Consider the following 20,370-nt stretch of genomic DNA (forward strand, 5'->3'; position numbering starts at 1 on the left):
ACTGTCTAACGTAGGCCTCACTGTCTAACGTAGGTCCCACTGTCTAATGTAGGTCTCACTGTCTAACGGTCTAACATAGGTCCCACTGTCTAATGTAGGTCTCACTGTCTAATGTAGGTATCACTGTCTAACGTAGGTATCACTGTCTAACGTAGGTCTCACTGTCTAACGTAGGTCTCACTGTCTAACATAGGTCTCGCTGTCTAATGTAGGTCTCACTGTCTAACGTAGGTCTCACTGTCTAACGTAGGTATCACTGTCTAATGTAGGTATCACGGTCTAACGTAGGTCTCACTGTCTAACGTAGGTCTCACTGTCTAACATAGGTCTCACTGTCTAACATAGGTCTCACTGTCTAACGTAGGTCTCACTGTCTAACGTAGGTCTCACTGTCTAACGTAGGTCTCACTGTCTGTTCTAAGACCAAGGCCCTCAATAGAAACAGTCACTCACTTCTGTCTGGGTTTATCTTCCTCATCATCCTCCTCCTCCTCCTCCTCTTCTTCCTCGTCTTTTCCCTCCTTCTCCCCAAGGTTTAAGCCGAGTGACACCTCCTCATCCTCCAGCTGTTTCCGTAGCAACGCCACCATCTCTCTGTGCTTCTTGGACTTCCCGTGGTTCTTCATACTGTGGGTGTGAATGAGGACAGAGAGGGAGGAACGTGCACGGGGAGAGATTAATCAGATGCGTTAAAGGCACGGATGTGTGGCCAGCGGTGGAGGAGTGAAGGCGAGTTGACTTTGCGCGAGTGCAGAAATGCTGCTTTGTTTGCGACTGGAGAGTATTTCTGCACGTTTCAGACATGTTGTCTACACCCTAGGCTGTTACACATACTGTACAAACTCAGTTGCCCATACTGAATTTATACCTATTGTTTTCACTGTAATCATAGTAAAACTACCAACCTCATACCATAGTCTACCCATAAAACTCTGTATGATAGCATGTACAATAGTACTGTATATAACTACCGGTATATATATCCATATCGGTCTGAATATACCTGATATAATCCTTCTATATACCTACTTATACACCTGCACATAACCCATATAACTCTGTATGATAGCATGTGCATTAATCCTGTATATACCTGTGAAGTGTCACAGCCAACTAGTGACACTGGTTATTATGACATCCTGTTCTTATGTTTATTATATATGATTATGAGGAATGTCTGTATATTCTTCCTCCCACTTGTGTAAAAATATATCTGTTTTAAATCTAGGCATGTGTTACTGTATGCATCTAGATGTGATAGGTATGTATATATATCTGTATATATCTGTATATATATATATATAAGCGTATAAGACTATTCATGCAGGAAGTGTATTCATGTATTGTACACTACACAGGCCATTCTCTTCCATCTCAATACTGCAGGGCCTTTTCCTAGAATGTGCAGTAAGGGAGTTAACGATAAGAATGTGGCCTTGGAGACAGCTCCGACCAAGAGGAGCTTGCAGAGTTAACCCTTGCAGTGAGGAAGCAGAGCAGACATGCATACATGTTTAAATGACGTAATGGTGTTTTTCCCAGAAGAAAGTAATCTGTTACTTCTCCAGTAGATGTAACGACTAGAAGGGGAGGAGTCCATCCTTACTATGTGTGTTATACATTGATTGGCTAGTGGAATGACATAGCTGTGACATCACTGTTTTTGGACCAATGGCAAAGAGGTCCTGATATGATATAAAAATGACTGCTCCAACTTCGAGAGCTCAGATTTTCAGATTTTGCTTGCAGACACTTTCTTCTAGCGGCCGATACCGTAAGGAACGGAATCGGTCTATTTTTCAAAGTGGAGTCCCCCGGAAAAAGCTTTGTTTTTTAGCTCATTTGCTCTTTTGCTCAAAATGACAAAGAGAGTTTTTTGCTATGAGACAGATTTTTCAGATGTTCAGATTTTTCCATTTGTTACTTTAGAAGACAAGATGCAGGATTTTGCTTGCGATCTTAGAGACGAGATGTTTTGTATTATATAATCTTTTAAACTGTAAGGGACATATCCAATACAGTCCTTTTTTTGTAACTTCATTGAAATAAAGATTACTTTTTTCTAATTATCCATTGAATTCTTGGACTGATTTCTGCCAGCAATGTGCCACGATGCCGGCCGCCGCCCTGATTTCCTATTGAAGGTGACTATAATGTACTGGCAGCATGTAATACAGATTGAATCAATTGACTGGTTAATGCTTTGCAGCTAAAAGTTATATATTATATATATACATGCTATGTACTGTATAAATACTATACATGGCAATGTTTGTTGTTTGCGGGTTCCGGTATCTCTGTGTCCGACGGACTCTGTCAAGTTTTGTGGGAAATCGGTGTTCGAGTCACTGCAGGACTTGAGGACCGGTACCACGGATCGATGGATCTGTCGGATTGATAAGGGGTACTGGGGCTTGCAAATAATGATTGTTAGTACGCTAATGTTACATTATTAACAGTGGTAATACTTATTAAAAAAGTAGTAATACAACCAAGCTTTCAAATGAGCAGTATTACAAGCCCTTTCGTAAAATGATGATATTGATGATAACAATGATAATAATGATATTATTGTTATTATAGGCAATGAGAGTGCTCCTAGACATACATTCGGTTTATTACAACCAAGAAGAGGTTAACAACTCTTCTATGCTTACATTTCATATCAACTGGATATAACTAGACCAGTGACTATGAAGTAAACTAGACAGAAATAGTAATTGACTCGAGAACTTGGCGAGTTTAGCACCTCGCTGGGGGATATCGAGCGGCCACAAGGGTTATATCTCAAGTAAGTGATCTGAGATAATTAGAGACAAGCCCATCGGCTCTTAACAATACCGTATATGTATATATATATATCCACATCGGTCTATACATACCTGCATATAATCCTTTTTACATATCTGTAGATTCTATATCTGTACATATCCCTTACCTACTCTTACTAGTTACGCTGCTGACCATTTATGACTTACTGCCATATTGTCTTTATACCTGTATCACTGTACATATTAATACTACAACCCTGTACATACATCTGATTAGCACTATTACTCAGTAGTACTAATTTATATATTTTATATCCATTTAATCACCTGTACATTGTGTATTACTATTGCACTTTACCGTTACATTTGTACTCTGGTTGGGATGCCAACCGTAGGACTGTACTTGTGCTGTATGATGACAATACATTTCAATCTAATCTAATCTAAAGAATGTATGGGAAAGATGTGAGCAGAACGGGAAATCTTAACTTTTCATACTTATATTGGTATAGAAAATATATCCGATAAGAAATATTTGAAAAAAAATTCATTTGATAGAGACGGTTTCACTGGAATTCTGTTAGGGAACAGTTTGGACCCAAGTGCATTTCCTATCCAACTATTGCATTTAGCAAACAGGAAACGAACGGAAAGCAACAGGAAATAAATGTGGGTCCTTAGAATGTTGTCAGGTTGAAAACGCCTACACGGAGACAGTGCTGGACTATGTCTGTACTAGGGTGAAAGAAACAATCCCCACTACCAAAATGAAAGTTTACACAAATCAAAAACCCTGGGTAGACAAATCCGTCCGTGAAGCTCTGAGAGAGCGCACCAAAGCATACAATGACGGCCTAGTGGCAGGCAACATGAATGACCACAAGGTGGGGCGACACAACGTAAGGAGGACAGTGTCAGAGGCCAAACGGCGCTACAGGGATAAAATTGAACTCCAGTTTGAACAAGCTGACTCTAGAGCTATGTGGCAGGGGCTCAAAACGATGACAGACTACAAAGGCGCCTCCCTCAAACTGAACAGTGACATCTCCTTAGCAAACGACCTCAATACCTTCTATGCGAGGTTTGATGCTGGTAATAACAACACCAGCTCACAAGCCTCGGCAATGGGGGGGGGGGGGGTCGGCTGCTGATGGAGGCGCAGTGTTCAGGGTAACAGAGCATGAGGTGAGGCGGACCTTTAAAAAAGTGAATATCAGGAAGGCAGCAGGTCCGGACGGCATCCCCGGCCGCGTCCTAAAAGTCTGTGCCGACCAACTGGCCCCAGTATTCACTGACATATTTAACCTGTCCTTAGAACAGGCTGTCATCCCCACCTGCCTGAAGAAGTCCACTATTATCCCTGTACCCAAAAAATCCAAGCCTGCTTGCCTCAACGACTACCGCCCTGTAGCTCTCACCTCCATAGCCATGAAGTGCTTTGAGAAGCTAGTAAAGGGCTACATCTGCTCCTCCCTCCCCATCAACATGGACCCCCTGCAATTTGCATACCGCCCCAACAGGTCCACGGAGGACGCCATATCCCATGTGCTGCACACAGCAGCATCACACCTGGACAAGAGGCAGGGGAACTATGTGAGAATGCTATTCATCGACTACAGCTCGGCATTCAATACCATAGTCCCCTCCATACTCATAGCCAAGCTCAGGGACCTGGGCTTGGGCTATGACCTCTGCCAGTGGGTCTTGGACTTCCTGACTGGCAGACCCCAGGTGGTGAGAGCAGGCAACTGCACCTCCTCATCCATCACCCTCAACATAGGGGCCCCCCAGGGCTGTGTTCTGAGTCCCCTCCTCTACTCCCTGTACACACACGACTGTGTGGCTCAGCGGAGTAGCAATACAATCGTCAAATTTGCTGACGACACAGTGGTGGTGGGCCTGATCTCTGCCAACGACGAGAGGGCCTACCTGGAAGAGGTCAAGGTCCTGGCGGGATGGTGCCAGGAAAACAGCCTCTCCCTGAACGTCAGCAAAACAAAGGAGATGATTGTGGACTTCAGGAGGTCGGGGGTCAAGGACTACAGCCCCCTCAGCATCGACGGGGCACCGGTTGAGAGAGTCAACAGCTTCAAGTACCTCGGAGCCTACATATCCGAGGACTTGACATGGACCACACACATTAACAGTGTGGTGAAGAAGGCACGACAACGCCTCTACTTCCTCAGGCGCCTAAGGAAGTTCCAAGTCAGCCAGAAGATCCTTAAGAACTTCTACTCATGTACAATAGAGAGCATCTTGACCGGCAACATCACCTCCTGGTTTGGGAATAGCACTGCAAAAGACCAAAGCAGACTACAAAGAGTGACACGTTCAGCCGAACGCACAATTGGAGGGGGGCTCCCCACCCTCCAGAACATTTACTACAAGCGTTGCAAGGGCAAGGCTAAGAGAATCATTAAAGACTCCAGTCACCCGAACAACTGCCTCTTCGAACTGCTGCGGTCAGGCAAGCGATACAGGAGTCTCAAGGCGAGCACAGAAAGACTCAGAAGTAGCTTCTATCCCCAGGCCATCAGGCTGCTAAACGAACAATGAATGAACACTACACAACAACAACCACCAAACGCACATAGCACACACATCCACACGCACACACCCACTTTAAACAAACACACTGTAGCACCCACTCCACACACTTTATAGCACACACCCACTTTAAACAAACACACTGTAGCACCCACTCCCCACACTTTATATTTATGGATGAAGGATTGCACTACAACTCGTACACCTTACTGTAAATTGTACCTAAAATTGTACCTCATCCCATTTCTGCTTTGCACTAGATAGTACTGTACATTAGTACACTGCATAGTATTGTGTATTGTATATTATATGGTAACTCAGAACATTGTACATATGTCTATACCGAACACTGTGACCTCATTTTCTTCTTCTAAATTCATGCTATATTATGTTATTATGTTATTTGATACTATCTTGTCTAGCACAGTCTCTGGAGCGTAACAGTAAGAAGCATTTTGTATGAAAGTATTCTGTACTTCTGTATGACAACTATTAAAGAACTTGAACTTGTACTACTGTAGCATTGAGACTTCATACTTCTGTGGGTAAGAGCTCCCGTTTATGCCATAAGCTTAATGAGGGCTGTGTGGGTTTTTTAGAGCACTCCAGTGTACGAGGCAGGTTAACCCTTTCACTGGCACGCGACAAAGGGTTAACCTTTTCACAACCACACTACAGAAGGTTAACCCTTTCCCTACCACACTACAGACGGTTAAACGCCTGTAGTGTGGTAGTGAAAGGTTAACCTTCTGTAGTGTGGTAGTGAAAGGGTTAAGTCCTATGAACTGAAAGCTCCATACTCACGCTTTATCAGATTTGAAGGATTTGTCACACGCCGGACAGTACAGGTCATCATAGTAGTCCACCATCAGCCCATTGTCACCATTCGGCTGATTTGAGTCTGTCAAACACACACAAGAAATAATTAAATACTTTTCATTTATCAACTTTATCATTACACACACACACACACACCAAGGTTGTCATATTCCAAAATTGTATTCAAAAAGATGAAATAATAAAATTGAAAATATAAATGTGTATTATTTGGCTTGTTTGACCATTGGTTTATAGGAGGTGTTATTCTAGACAGATCTCGCATCGAGCTGGAATAACACATTGTAAACAAATCTACATGCTACAAACACCTGCCAGTAATAGTCAGTGGAAAAACACTACCCGACTGCAAGGAACATGACACAGATTCCCACTCATCTTATGCCTAATCATCAGCACAAGTACTGTAGGTTGGCTGTTCAGCTAATAAGCCCCCTTATCAGACGACTGCTCTGGCACCATCCTCAAGGACAAATATGACAACGGCCACAAAGATAACAGCAGGTTTCATCCAAATGCAAAATTTGGTGACGATATTTACTTACCGGTACTATGTGTCAGACGGCTACTCTGAAAACCCTTCCCTACAGCTTAACTAGCCTTTTTCATAAAGATTATCAGAATAAATTGCGAATAATCAACAAATCGTGTCTACTGGCAATGTTTAGAATCCATGTCCACTAACGGGGCGCTCGCTTTTGGACAGTTTCATCCTTTGAAAACTCTTGTAAATTGATAAAAGAAGATGTTTTGAACATTTGAAGGGGCCAATGTGCTAGCTAAGCCTTTTCTGAACCTAACAAATATTGTTAGGTCTCTCATATGAAAATCATCTGTTTCACAGCACATAAGCCAACTATTGTCAGAAAAAGGACACCGCTAAGCTAAAAGGGTCGCCCAGCTTCATCACCATCTGCGTGTATCTAGATGTAGAGCGGAGGGGTCTTGAGGGTGTGAAGTTAAGAGACCGGAGGTAGGAGGCAGCAGTTCCCTTTGCTGCGCGATATACCAGGTCGAGGACCTTGAAGCGGATTCGGCGGGGATGGGGCTATCCAAGGAATGGGGTAACATGAGCTGACTTTGGTAGGTTGGAGATCAGGCGGGCGGCTGCGTTCTGAATGAGTTGAAGTGGCTTGGTGGCGGTGGTCGATAGACCAACAAGCAGTATTATTGCAGTAGTCGAGGCGAGACATGACTGTTGATTGGACGAGCAGTTGGGTGGCTTCTTTTGTCAGGAAGGGGCGGGTCCTTCTGACGTTTCTCAGGAGGAATCTGCCGGTTCTGTTGTTGCGGTGATGTGTGCGGAGAAGTTCCGAAGTTTGTGACGTGATGATGGTCAACAGACAAAGAGCCCTACTGTTCCTAAGCTCCACCCAGCAAGTGAGCAGGTAAGACTAAAGTGACACCACCACCCAGCTGCTAATTACCAGAAGTGAGTGAAACCAAAATGTATGTGTGCAATCAAAACTAATAAACACAGACTAAATACATGTTGGCTCCTACAACTAAATGTGAAAGACCAACTTTAACCCTTTCACTGCCGCACTAGTAAACGGTTAACCCTTTCACTGTGACAATACACAGAAGGTTAACCCTTTCACTGCGACACAACAGCAGGTTAATCCTTTCACTGCCACACTACAGAAGGTTAACCCTATACTATCATGCTACCGACGGTTACCGTCGGTAGTGTGATAGTAAGGGTTAACCTTCTGTAGTGTGGCAGTGAAAGGGTTAAAACCCCACTCAGTCAGCACTGACCTCCTCCTCCTAGTTCGGCCTTGTCCAGTGTGTCCACGTCCGGCTCCTCCTCCTCGCTGTCCGTGGCGTCTCCAAACTCCTTCCCGTACTGAGCCTCCATCTGCTGCAGCTCCTTCTCCATCTCAGACATGGCCGACCAGCTCTGCTCCTGGTACTCCGCTGCCAGCCTATCACAGATAGGGGGGCGGGGCGATGATGATGTGAAGTGACTCACGAAACCATACAGATATTTGGCCCTCGATAACGATAATATCACGATACGCGGTATCGGTTTTTAATACATGTAATCTACCCAGGGTTCCCACAGACATTGCAAAATGAAATTCAAGGACTTTCAAGTACTTTTCTAAGCACTCAAATGGCATTTAAATTAACTTTTAAATGCCTTTTTTTATATACATTTGTGGCTTAAAACCAATTTGACAATTAGTTACTTTAAATAAAAAAATATATATTTCTTGATTGAGAATTTTTATCATGGACGAACAAAACTTTCAATGCGAATGGTTGATTTGAATTTCAAGGACTTTTTAAGCACCTTGTATTTTTTATTTTTTTTTCAAGGAATTCCAGGCCTTGACTTTTTTATTTTTTAAATCAAGCACTTTAAGCACTTCAAGGACCTTGTGCGAACCCTGTCTACCATACGTCACAATATTTGTGTAACTGAAGAAGAGAAAATACCCATAAAAAAGGCAAAAAGCAGGAATTATGTACCGGTATTTCTTCACAGAATTGACACGAAAGCTTATCAGATTATTTAGTGTGCGCCACAAACTGGCCAATTGCACATGAAATTGCATAGTGCCTCTTTAACACACACACTGTCCGTAACTTTATTAACTATTAATTATGTCCCCAACAGACAATAAATACTGTATATATATGTTTTATCTAATAAAATAATGTTTTCAGTCTGTTCACCTCATTCCAATCATTTATATTGCAGTAAAATGGGATTGTCAAGAAAAGAAAAAAATATATATATACAGTATATTTATATACATCTATATTTTGCATCACTGTATCAATATATCGGCATGCAAAATCTTGCAATATATTGTCTCTCTCTCCATCCACCCCACCCTCTCGCTCTCTCTCCATCCACCCCACCCTCTCCATCCACGCCACCATCTCTCTTTCCCTCCACCTCACCCTCTCTCTCCCTCTCCCCATTCACCCCACCCTCTCGCTCTCTCTCCATCCACCCCACCCTCTCCATCCACGCCACCATCTCTCTTTCCCTCCACCTCACCCTCTCCCTCTCCCCATTCACCCCACCCTCTCTCTCCCTCCCTCCCTCTCTCCACCCACCCCACCCTCTCTCTCACTCCCTCTCTCTCCATCCACTCTACCCACCCTCTCTCTCTCCATCCACCCCACCCTCTCCATCCACGCCACCATCTCTCTTTCCCTCCACCTCACCCTCTCTCTCCCTCTCCCCATTCACCCCACCCTCTCTCTCCCTCCCTCCCTCCCTCTCTCCACCCACCCCACCCTCTCTCTCTCTCCATCCACCCCACCCTCTCCATCCACCCCACCCTCTCTCTCTCTCTCTCCCTCCCTCCACCCCACCCTCTCACTCACTCTCTCCATCCACCCCCTCTCTCTCCATCCACCCCACCCTCTCTCTCTCCATCCACCCCACCCTCTCTCTCTCTCTCTCCCTCCACCCCACCCTCTCACTCACTCTCTCCATCCACCCCACCCTCTCTCTCCATCCACCCTCTCTCTCCCCCTCTCTCCATCCACCCCTCTCTCCATCCACCCCACCCTCTCTCTCTCTCTCCATCCACCCCACCCTCTCTCCACCCTCTCTCCCTCCACCCCACCCTCTCTCTCTCTCCCTCCCTCTCTCTCCATCCATCCACCCCACCCTCTCCATCCATCCACCCTCTCTCCATCCCGCCTCTCTCTCCCTCTCTCCATCCACCCCTCTCCCTCTCTCCATCCACCCCTCTCCCTCTCCACCTCTCCCTCTCCCCATCCACCTCTCCCTCTCCCCATCCACCTCTCCCTCTCCCCATCCACCTCTCTCTCTCTCTCTCTCTCTCCATCCACCCCTCTCTCTCCATCCACCCCTCTCCCTCTCCCCATCCACCCCTCTCCCTCTCCCCATCCACCTCTCCCCATCCACCTCTCCCTCTCCCCATCCACCTCTCCCTCTATCTCCCCATCCACCTCTCCATCCACCCCACCGCTCTCTCTCTCTCCAACACTCACTTGGCGTGGCTGAGTTTCTGCTTGCGCCTCAGCTCCTCCACCTTCTTGGCCTTCTCCTGGTTCTGCTCCTCCACCAGCTGCCGGTGGGCTTGCACCCTGCGGTCGCGCTTGCGCACGTAGGCCACCAGCGTGCGCACCAGCTCGTTGCGCTCCTTGCGGGCCTTTTCCCGCGGCTTCTTGTTCTCCTTCTCCATGGCGCGCTTCTCCCAGCGGTTGGAGGCCTGCCGCGTGTCGTACTCCTCTTTCCACGCAAAGTTCTTGCGCGTGCAGAAGCTCTGCCAGTAGCCGTAGAACAGGTGCACCACCTGGAGAGCGGAGGGATTAGTACTGACCGTCTACTACCAGGTTGGTGGATTAGTACTGACCGTCTACTGCCAGGTTGGTGGATTAGTACTGACCGTCTACTACCAGGTTGGTGGATTAGTACTGACCGTCTACTGCCAGGTTGGTGGATTAGTACTGACCGTCTACTACCAGGTTGGTGGATTAGTACTGACCGTCTACTACCAGGTTGGTGGACTAGTACTGACCGTCTACTGCCAGGTTGGTGGATTAGTACTGACCGTCTACTGCCAGGTTGGTGGACTAGTACTGACCGTCTACTACCAGGTTGGTGGATTAGTACTGACCGTCTACTGCCAGGTTGGTGGACTAGTACTGACCGTCTACTACCAGGTTGGTGGACTAGTACTGACTGTCTACTACCAGGTTGGTGGATTAGTACTGACCGTCTACTACCAGGTTGGTGGACTAGTACTGACCGTCTACTACCAGGTTGGTGGACTAGTACTGACCGTCTACTACCAGGTTGGTGGATTAGTACTGACCGTCTACTGCCAGGTTGGTGGATTAGTACTGACCGTCTACTACCAGGTTGGTGGACTAGTACTGACTGTCTACTGCCAGGTTGGTGGATTAGTACTGACCGTCTACTACCAGGTTGGTGGACTAGTACTGACCGTCTACTACCAGGTTGGTGGATTAGTACTGACCGTCTACTACCAGGTTGGTGGACTAGTACTGACCGTCTACTGCCAGGTTGGTGGACTAGTACTGACCGTCTACTGCCAGGTTGGTGGACTAGTACTGACCGTCTACTGCCAGGTTGGTGGATTAGTACTGACTGTCTACTGCCAGGTTGGTGGACTAGTACTGACCGTCTACTACCAGGTTGGTGGATTAGTACTGACCGTCTACTACCAGGTTGGTGGACTAGTACTGACCGTCTACTACCAGGTTGGTGGACTAGTACTGACCGTCTACTACCAGGTTGGTGGACTAGTACTCACCGTCTACTGCCAGGTTGGTGGATTAGTACTCACCGTCTACTGCCAGGTTGGTGGACTAGTACTGACCGTCTACTGCCAGGTTGGTGGACTAGTACTGACCGTCTACTACCAGGTTGGTGGATTAGTACTGACCGTCTACTGCCAGGTTGGTGGACTAGTACTGACCGTCTACTACCAGGTTGATGGACTAGTACTGACTGTCTACTGCCAGGTTGGTGGATTAGTACTGACCGTCTACTACCAGGTTGATGGACTAGTACTGACTGTCTACTGCCAGGTTGGTGGACTAGTACTGACTGTCTACTGCCAGGTTGGTGGATTAGTACTGACCGTCTACTGCCAGGTTGGTGGACTAGTACTGACCATCTACTACCAGGTTGGTGGACTAGTACTGACCGTCTACTGCCAGGTTGGTGGATTAGTACTGACCGTCTACTGCCAGGTTGATGGACTAGTACTGACCGTCTACTGCCAGGTTGGTGGATTAGTACTGACCGTCTACTGCCAGGTTGGTGGACTAGTACTGACCGTCTACTGCCAGGTTGATGGATTAGTACTGACCGTCTACTACCAGGTTGGTGGATTAGTACTGACTGTCTACTGCCAGGTTGGTGGACTAGTACTGACCGTCTACTACCAGGTTGGTGGATTAGTACTGACCGTCTACTGCCAGGTTGGTGGACTAGTACTGACCGTCTACTACCAGGTTGGTGGATTAGTACTGACCGTCTACTACCAGGTTGGTGGACTAGTACTGACCGTCTACTACCAGGTTGGTGGACTAGTACTGACCGTCTACTACCAGGTTGGTGGACTAGTACTCACCGTCTACTGCCAGGTTGGTGGATTAGTACTCACCGTCTACTGCCAGGTTGGTGGACTAGTACTGACCGTCTACTGCCAGGTTGGTGGACTAGTACTGACCGTCTACTACCAGGTTGGTGGATTAGTACTGACCGTCTACTGCCAGGTTGGTGGACTAGTACTGACCGTCTACTACCAGGTTGATGGACTAGTACTGACTGTCTACTGCCAGGTTGGTGGATTAGTACTGACCGTCTACTACCAGGTTGATGGACTAGTACTGACTGTCTACTGCCAGGTTGGTGGACTAGTACTGACTGTCTACTGCCAGGTTGGTGGATTAGTACTGACTGTCTACTACCAGGTTGGTGGACTAGTACTGACCGTCTACTGCCAAGTTGATGGATTAGTACTGACCGTCTACTACCAGGTTGGTGGATTAGTACTGACTGTCTACTGCCAGGTTGGTGGACTAGTACTGACCGTCTACTGCCAGGTTGATGGACTAGTACTGACCGTCTACTACCAGGTTGGTGGATTAGTACTGACCGTCTACTGCCAGGTTGATGGACTAGTACTGACCGTCTACTGCCAGGTTGGTGGATTAGTACTGACCGTCTACTGCCAGGTTGGTGGACTAGTACTGACCGTCTACTGCCAGGTTGGTGGATTAGTACTGACCGTCTACTGCCAGGTTGGTGGACTAGTACTGACCGTCTACTGCCAGGTTGATGGATTAGTACTGACCGTCTACTACCAGGTTGGTGGATTAGTACTGACCGTCTACTGCCAGGTTGATGGATTAGTACTGACCGTCTACTACCAGGTTGGTGGATTAGTACTGACCGTCTACTACCAGGTTGGTGGACTAGTACTGACCGTCTACTACCAGGTTGGTGGACTAGTACTGACCGTCTACTACCAGGTTGGTGGACTAGTACTCACCGTCTACTGCCAGGTTGGTGGACTAGTACTGACCGTCTACTACCAGGTTGGTGGACTAGTACTGACCGTCTACTACCAGGTTGGTGGACTAGTACTGACTGTCTACTGCCAGGTTGGTGGACTAGTACTGACCGTCTACTACCAGGTTGGTGGATTAGTACTGACCGTCTACTACCAGGTTGATGGACTTAGTACTGACCGTCTACTACCAGGTTGGTGGACTTAGTACTGACCGTCTACTACCAGGTTGGTGGACTTAGTACTGACCGTCTACTGCCAGGTTGGTGGACTTAGTACTGACCGTCTACTAGGGGTGGACGGTATGGTCTAAAATGTATATCACGGTATAATTTGAAGCATAGACGGTAACGGTATATATCACGGTATCAGTGTTTCCGTTAGAATAATTTTTTTTGCCTGATAGGCAGGCTATATAAAGAATGACATCCTCAAGGCATGTAGATTTATAATATTTTAACTTAAAACTAGGTTACTTTTGCGTATAAAGTCATTATATTCCAAATAAAATAAGTCCCGAGTCCGTGCTGCTCCCATTGCAAACAGCGGGCTGGATGCTGGATTTTGCTAGAAGCATATGTAGCTGCAGAGCCGCAGAGCCAGCGGCGCTTTCAGGTCTGGTCACAGCTTTCAGCCGTTGGGTGGGGGGGGGCGCTGTTGAGCGGGCCTGTGAGACCTGAAAGAGCCGCTGGCTCTGTGGCTCTGCAGCTGCATGCTATTCGCAAATCCACTGCTGCAGCAGTCCTCCCGTCCTCTCGTTATCATAACACTACACGCATATCATAATGTTTACAGCAAACTGTAGTTGATCACCAGGTATGTTTTATTAACGTAGAATAATTCATATAAGAAAAACGATAGGGACATCTCTTACCTTTCTCCACTGGTTAAAAATGCCAGGAACTGAAATTGAAACTTGCTGTGCACCGCAGTGATATGTGTTTATTATGAAATGACAATTGCGTGTTGACACGCCCACTGCGCGAAGCCTCCTAAATAACTTTTTCCAGTTTGCACATATCTATTATCTATGACTAATTCTATCTATTTTTAGGGGCAAATGCGATTGAAATAGTCGCGCTGTGGTTACATGACGTCATTGCTATTTTAGAGCTGCCCTACCGGTTACACGGTATAGTCAAAATCCATACCATAGAGCAAATTAATACCGTTTATACCGTATACCGTTTATACCGTCCACCCCTACCGTCTACTACCAGGTTGGTGGACTTAGTACTGACCGTCTACTGCCAGGTTGGTGGACTTAGTACTGACCGTCTACTGCCAGGTTGGTGGACTAGTACTGACCGTCTACTGCCAGGTTGGTGGACTAGTACTGACCGTCTACTACCGTCTACTGTTCCTATGTTTTCTAGTACAGCAACAAGCTACAGTCAGGTCAGGTCAGGCCTACCGTGTCGTAGTCACTCTGAGAGTCTCCCAGGGGTCAGGTCAGGCCTACCGTGTCGTAGTCACTCTGAGAGTCTCCCAGGGAAGGGAAGTCATCGTCCTCGTCCTCGTCTGTCTTGCTGTGCTCCATCTCTTCCTTCATAATCCTCTCAAACAGGTCTCTGTAGACCGAGTAGAAGCCCTGGTGGATGGAAAGGGGGGGGGGGGGGGGCAAGAAGAGGAAAAGATGCACTTAGCAGGAGAAAATAAATCGTCTTATAAAAGGTGACAGGGCAATTCATGTTACAGCAGATAAATAGGAGCTCCAAAAGAAAACGCAGCAAACATACATAAACAAGAAGAACACAGACAGGCATCTACATGTACAGTACATCGTCACAGGATCAGATGATGACAACAGCCAAACAAGCAACCAACACTACATTTTAAATCATAATCGTACTCCAAAATCCTCAAAGATGGATATGCTCCATCTAAAGTCATTACATCTTTCAGTCATCGTGATTCTCAACGACAATAACATAGTAATAATGATGCAGCCTTTAACTACTGTGCTGGGCTGACATGTTACTATATTAATCTTCACTAAGTGAGACACGTGGCAACAAACAAATGCCTCTAAATGTCTTTCATGTGCCTCCAAAATGTTCAATTTAGGAACAGATAAACAGATAAGCTCCTGGGTCAAAAAGAAAAGAAAAGAAGAATGTCACGCTAGAGCCCTGTGGATATGGTATGATGCTGCTCTCTGCTGGAGAAAAACTGGCATTGCAATCAAGTTGGAAGACCAGTTGAGGAAACTTGATGTCTCTACTGCAGAGAGTCAGAGACATGTTATTATAACATCCCTCTTTCAACCAAGACAAACCTTCTCATCATCTCCATAGCCAGAGTAGCAGGTGACAGTGAAGTACTGGAGCAGGTCGATGCTGTCATCTGCATAATCTCCACTCACTCCTCCTTTCAGAAGAGCCTCCCTGTGGTTGTCATACCTAGAGAGAGACAGAGAGAGAGAGACAGAGAGAGAGACAGAGACGGAGACAGAGACAGAGACAGAGACAGAGACAGAGACAGAGACAGAGACAGAGACAGAGACAGAGACAGAGAGAGAGAGAGAAGGGTAGAAGGGAAAGAGAGGGGTGAGAGAGACAGATATAAAGAGAGGGAGAGAGAGGGAGGAGGTGAGAGACTACTATGCAGCACAGGGAACAAAGATCTCTCATGTGCCACCCCAATGGACACTGCTTTGGCTGATTTACACAGAGTCTCCCCAGCATGACAGTTTGACACTATGGTACTATTTTTACTATATTCTGCTGTTGCTATTGACTCTTGTTTGGTGGATTGGATGATTGAAGTCTATCAGTAACAAGGAAGAAACAAGACATATTGGCAATTTTACAATGTATTAATTTAACAAACAGTCGGGAGCCTCAGTAGCGTGTGGAAGAACCGCACACAGCCACAACAGCCTGGCACCTCCTCAGATATGGACCTCGGTCGGCGGCTAGGTGGTGCAGTGGGCAAGGCGCTCACCACCAATGCAGGAGATGCTGGGTTCGAGCCCAGCTCTCCGCATTGCTATCAGCTTGGCTGGTCGTTCATACTACCGGTAATACAATTGGCAGTATTAGGGGGTGGGAAGCCGGTGGGTGGGGATCGGACGTTGTGGACAGCGACTCCTACAGGTCGGTTGGTGCGCCTGCACAGCAGAATCAGGAAGCGACGGCGGCGGCGTGTCCCTCCCACACAGACCCTCGCCGCTGAGAGATCGCGCTGTGCAGGTGAAAGGACGCGACGGCTGCTACCTCGAGTACCGGAGGGGACACGTGATGTAAAGCTTCGTCCACATTGCAGCCGGCTTGTGGGAGGCATGGCCTAACAACGTTCGAGACAGGGGAGGGTAGAATTGGACGATACGAAATTGGGATGGGAGAAAAATAGAAAATGGGAGAAAAAGTAGATAAAAAAATAAAGATATGGACCTCGATCGGACCTTCCTACGCTGAGCTGTGGTCACTTTTCCACACCTACAGGTGGCCATCCCATATCTCCAGTCTGGGACCGAACTCCATCCTCCAAGATGACACTGCTCGCCCCCACAGAGCGGTTTATCAGAAGACTACCTCCAGACTTTGGGAGTAGAGAGAATGGCCTGCCAACAGTCCTGACCTCAACCCAATTGAACACTTGTGGGATCAGCTTAGGCATGCTAGTCGTGCTAGGGTGACCAACACAACCACGTTGGCCGACTTGAGAGTTGCAACAAATCCTGGTTGAGGAGTGGAATGCTACCCCACAGCAGTGTGTGACCACGCTGGTGTCCAGCATGAGGAGGTGCCCGGCTGTTGTGGCTGTGTATGGTCCTTCCACACGCTACTGAGGCTTCTGACTGACTGTTAAATTAATTAATTGTAAAATTGCAAATATGTCTCGTTTCTTCCTTGTTACTGATAGACTTCAATCATCCAATCCACCAAACAAGATTCAATAGCAACAGAACAGCAGAATAAGCTGTTTGAATAAGATTTGTCACATTTTTCATGGGCGCAACCCACATACTCAGCTGTGCTGCTCATCCCACAAATGCATGTTCCTTACAAATGGGGCAGCATTTAAAAAGTAAATAACAGGCTTTCCAACTGTATCAAATGTATTGCCAAGAAGCATTGTTACAACAGAGAAATAATCTACCAAACACAAATGTCCAAACTTTATGTTTTATGTTTATTTAAACACGCCCTCCCTCCACAGGTTGAGCCTACCAGCCTCCACATCGTCTCACCTTTCTCCCATTTCACCAATCGTATTACTCCTCCTGCTTTTTAAGCAGTGTGTTTGGACAGCGCTGCTGTCATCTCACATCCCACCACCACCACCACCACCACCCAATACTCCACCCTAATTCTACGGGAGTAACTTACTAATTATTGTTGGAGGGGGGTGTCAGCTCAACCTAAGGTTTGGACACTCTCGTCCACATGCACTTTGGTTGACACCACCCTTTCAGGCGTGCCAGCACAGCATGAGCTTCATCAGCCTCCGGCTGGCAGCACCACTCTCACAGTGGAGCAGCCACTCGGGTCAGTGCCACCCGCAGGGTGGATCAGCATCAGCCAACCATATCTCTAACCAAATCAGCCTTAATAACATAATTCCATAAGCCGATCATCATCCTGTCTGCTGTCAGTTAGTTGATAACTAAAAGCTGAAGTATAGGTTGGGCATACCAGCTATAGGAATGCATGCAATGTAATGGATACCAGCCATTCTAGGGCTAAGCCTATATGAAGTGACTATCTACTCACCAAGCTTTCTCCTGGGGGTCACTTAGAACATCATAAGCCGCCTGGATGAGCTTGAAGTGCTCTGCTGCCTCTTCAGCACTGTCCAAGTTCTTATCTGGGATGGAAAAGAAGACAGTCAGTCAGCATCACTTGTACGGTGTATGGAATCACATACGACCATGCTGTCCTGAACACCATCGCGACAGATGACATCCTAATTAAACTGCAACCGGGAGTAGGTAGGTTAGAGAATATAACTGAATATAACTCAACTATCTTGCACAGAGCAGTCTATTCTATTATATCCGTCTTGCAACACAATGAAGTTAGCTACCTATGTCTCGAGAGTTGTGTCGCTGTAGTGCTATACACAAAACATAAATATAGATTTTTCACAACCGATAATGTTCTGAAATTTGAATGAATGAATGAAAACTTTATTTAACAGATTGCAGAATGGGTACAATACAGTACAGCTCAATACACACAATTTTTAAGGGGGTGCAGACCAGAGAAAGACGTTTGTCTTGTTTACATCAGGTTCCCCCATTTTCAATTCAGTGACATTTATGACATACACAACATATATGACATTTATGGCATAGGGACATACATGAATGAATGAATGAATGAATGAACGAATGAATGAATGAATGAATGAATGAATGAATGAATGAAAACTTTATTTAACAGATTGCAGAATGGGTACAATACAGTACAGCTCAATACACACAATTGTTAAGGGGATGCAGACCAGAGAGACTTTCGTCTTGTTTACATCAGGGTCCCCCAATACAGATACATGACATACAGATATATACAGTACTGTTACATTTGTGTTGACCTTACCAGGATGCCATTTCAATGCCAATTTGCGATATGCTTTCTTCAGCTCATCGTCACCAGCGTCCCGTTTGACACCCAGTATCTCATAATGACACTTCATGTTGAGAGCGAGGCTAACATTAGCATGTACCCTATAAGTTAGCTAACGTTATGCTATCAATCATTTAATTATCATCGAGCTTCAACAAGCACAACCGTGTGACATTTGGACCAGCCAAAATCTAATTCCAGTCATTATTAGCTATATAACTTTTACAACAATGAAACCATATCCAAAGGAGACGACTTCACTCGACACACCGGCGTTCGAAATGCGGCTAGTGCCCGGTGGCTGCTGGGCGATGAAATATGACGTCACTCTTTCTGATTGATTGATTGATTGATTGATTGAAAACTTTATTAACAGATTGCAGAATGGGTACAACAATACAGTACAGCTCAATACCAGAGAAAGACTTTCGTCTTGTTTACATCAGGGCCCCCTCATTTTCAATTCATCATAATATATGACATGATAATAATAATAATAATAATAATAATAATAATAATAATAATAATAATAATAATAATAATAATAATAATAATAAATAATAATAATAATAATAATAATAATAATAATAATGCAGGGACTGTTCATACAGATAGACAGTACTGCTACATCTATACATTTATGACATACCAGATTTACAAATAGAGTAGCCTACTGTTTTTGATACAAGAAGAGTCTAAAAAAGTGAGTATATACATTTGACGAAGAAACAATTTGGAGGAGGTTGGTAGGTAGAAGGTTGGTAGGAGGGGTGGGGGGGAAACTGTACATTGTAGGTGGTGGGGTGGGGGGGGGTTGGGTAGGCGGGGTGGGGGTAACTGTACATTGGATTATCGACTAAACCTTATTTTTTATCCACTTTTTCTCCTTATTTTCTATTTTTCTCCCATCCCAATTTCGTGTTGCTCGACTATGCCCCCCACTGGTCGGTTGTAGAGACGATAGAAGCCTTGCATCACGTGTCCCCTCCGGTACACGAGGAGGCAGCCTGTCACATCTTTTCGCCTGCCAGCGCGCGTCTATTCTTTTACCAACAAACTTGCATTTTTCTGTGATCTGATTGGCCACTGACGTTTCTGGTCATGTGACATCTGCGCCAATCGTGTGACGCCTGTTGCTGCGCCTATTTCCGCCTCTAACAGCCTGCAAACTACCTAACGCCTAGTTCTATCACTGGTTAAGCTTAGGCGACTCTTTCGAAGTTGGTTACGGTTTGTTATGGTTTGTAACCGACCCCAATCGCACAACACAAGACAGGTATGAGGGTAAGCCAAGAAACAGGCATTTATTGAAACAAAGGGAAACCGGCACTGTCCCTTTAAGGGAGAAACACAAAATACTGGAAATAACAAGAGGGGAAGGAACAGGCTAAGGGAACGCTAGGGGAAGGTTAAGGGAACACTAAGGGAAGGCTAAGGGAACGCTAGGGGAAGGTTAAGGGAAAACAGGGAGGAACTAGGAGGACCGGACGGGAGGACTAGGAGGAACTAGAGAGGGGAGAACTAGGGACAGAGGGACAGGTACTGGGGGACATAGGGACAGATGCCCGCGGAGGCGGGCTGGGGACGAGGAGGACTAGAAAG

The 20,370-nt window shown here is 46.1% G+C and overlaps 1 protein-coding gene across 2 annotated transcripts in view; it reads right to left on the reverse strand.

Annotated features, from left to right (window-relative positions):
- The window catches only part of dnajc21 (DnaJ heat shock protein family (Hsp40) member C21), a 34,996-nt gene extending 15,948 nt beyond the window's left edge, over positions 1–19,048 (reverse strand). For both annotated transcript variants that reach the window (XM_084324626.1, XM_084324625.1), the window contains exons 1-8: positions 18,742–19,048; positions 17,914–18,007; positions 15,474–15,597; positions 14,658–14,786; positions 10,140–10,444; positions 7,917–8,083; positions 6,123–6,219; positions 454–627 (exon numbers count right to left, since the gene is read on the reverse strand). In XM_084324626.1, the coding sequence (XP_084180752.1) occupies positions 454–627; positions 6,123–6,219; positions 7,917–8,083; positions 10,140–10,444; positions 14,658–14,786; positions 15,474–15,597; positions 17,914–18,007; positions 18,742–18,838 (1,187 nt within the window). In that variant the 5' untranslated portion in view covers positions 18,839–19,048. The remainder of the gene's footprint in view (positions 1–453; positions 628–6,122; positions 6,220–7,916; positions 8,084–10,139; positions 10,445–14,657; positions 14,787–15,473; positions 15,598–17,913; positions 18,008–18,741) is intronic.
- Between the last annotated feature and the right edge of the window lie 1,322 nt (positions 19,049–20,370).

The sequence above is a fragment of the Notolepis coatsorum genome (assembly GCF_963971535.1).
Source record: "Notolepis coatsorum genome assembly, chromosome: 11".
NCBI classification, from domain to species: domain Eukaryota; kingdom Metazoa; phylum Chordata; class Actinopteri; order Aulopiformes; family Paralepididae; genus Notolepis; species Notolepis coatsorum.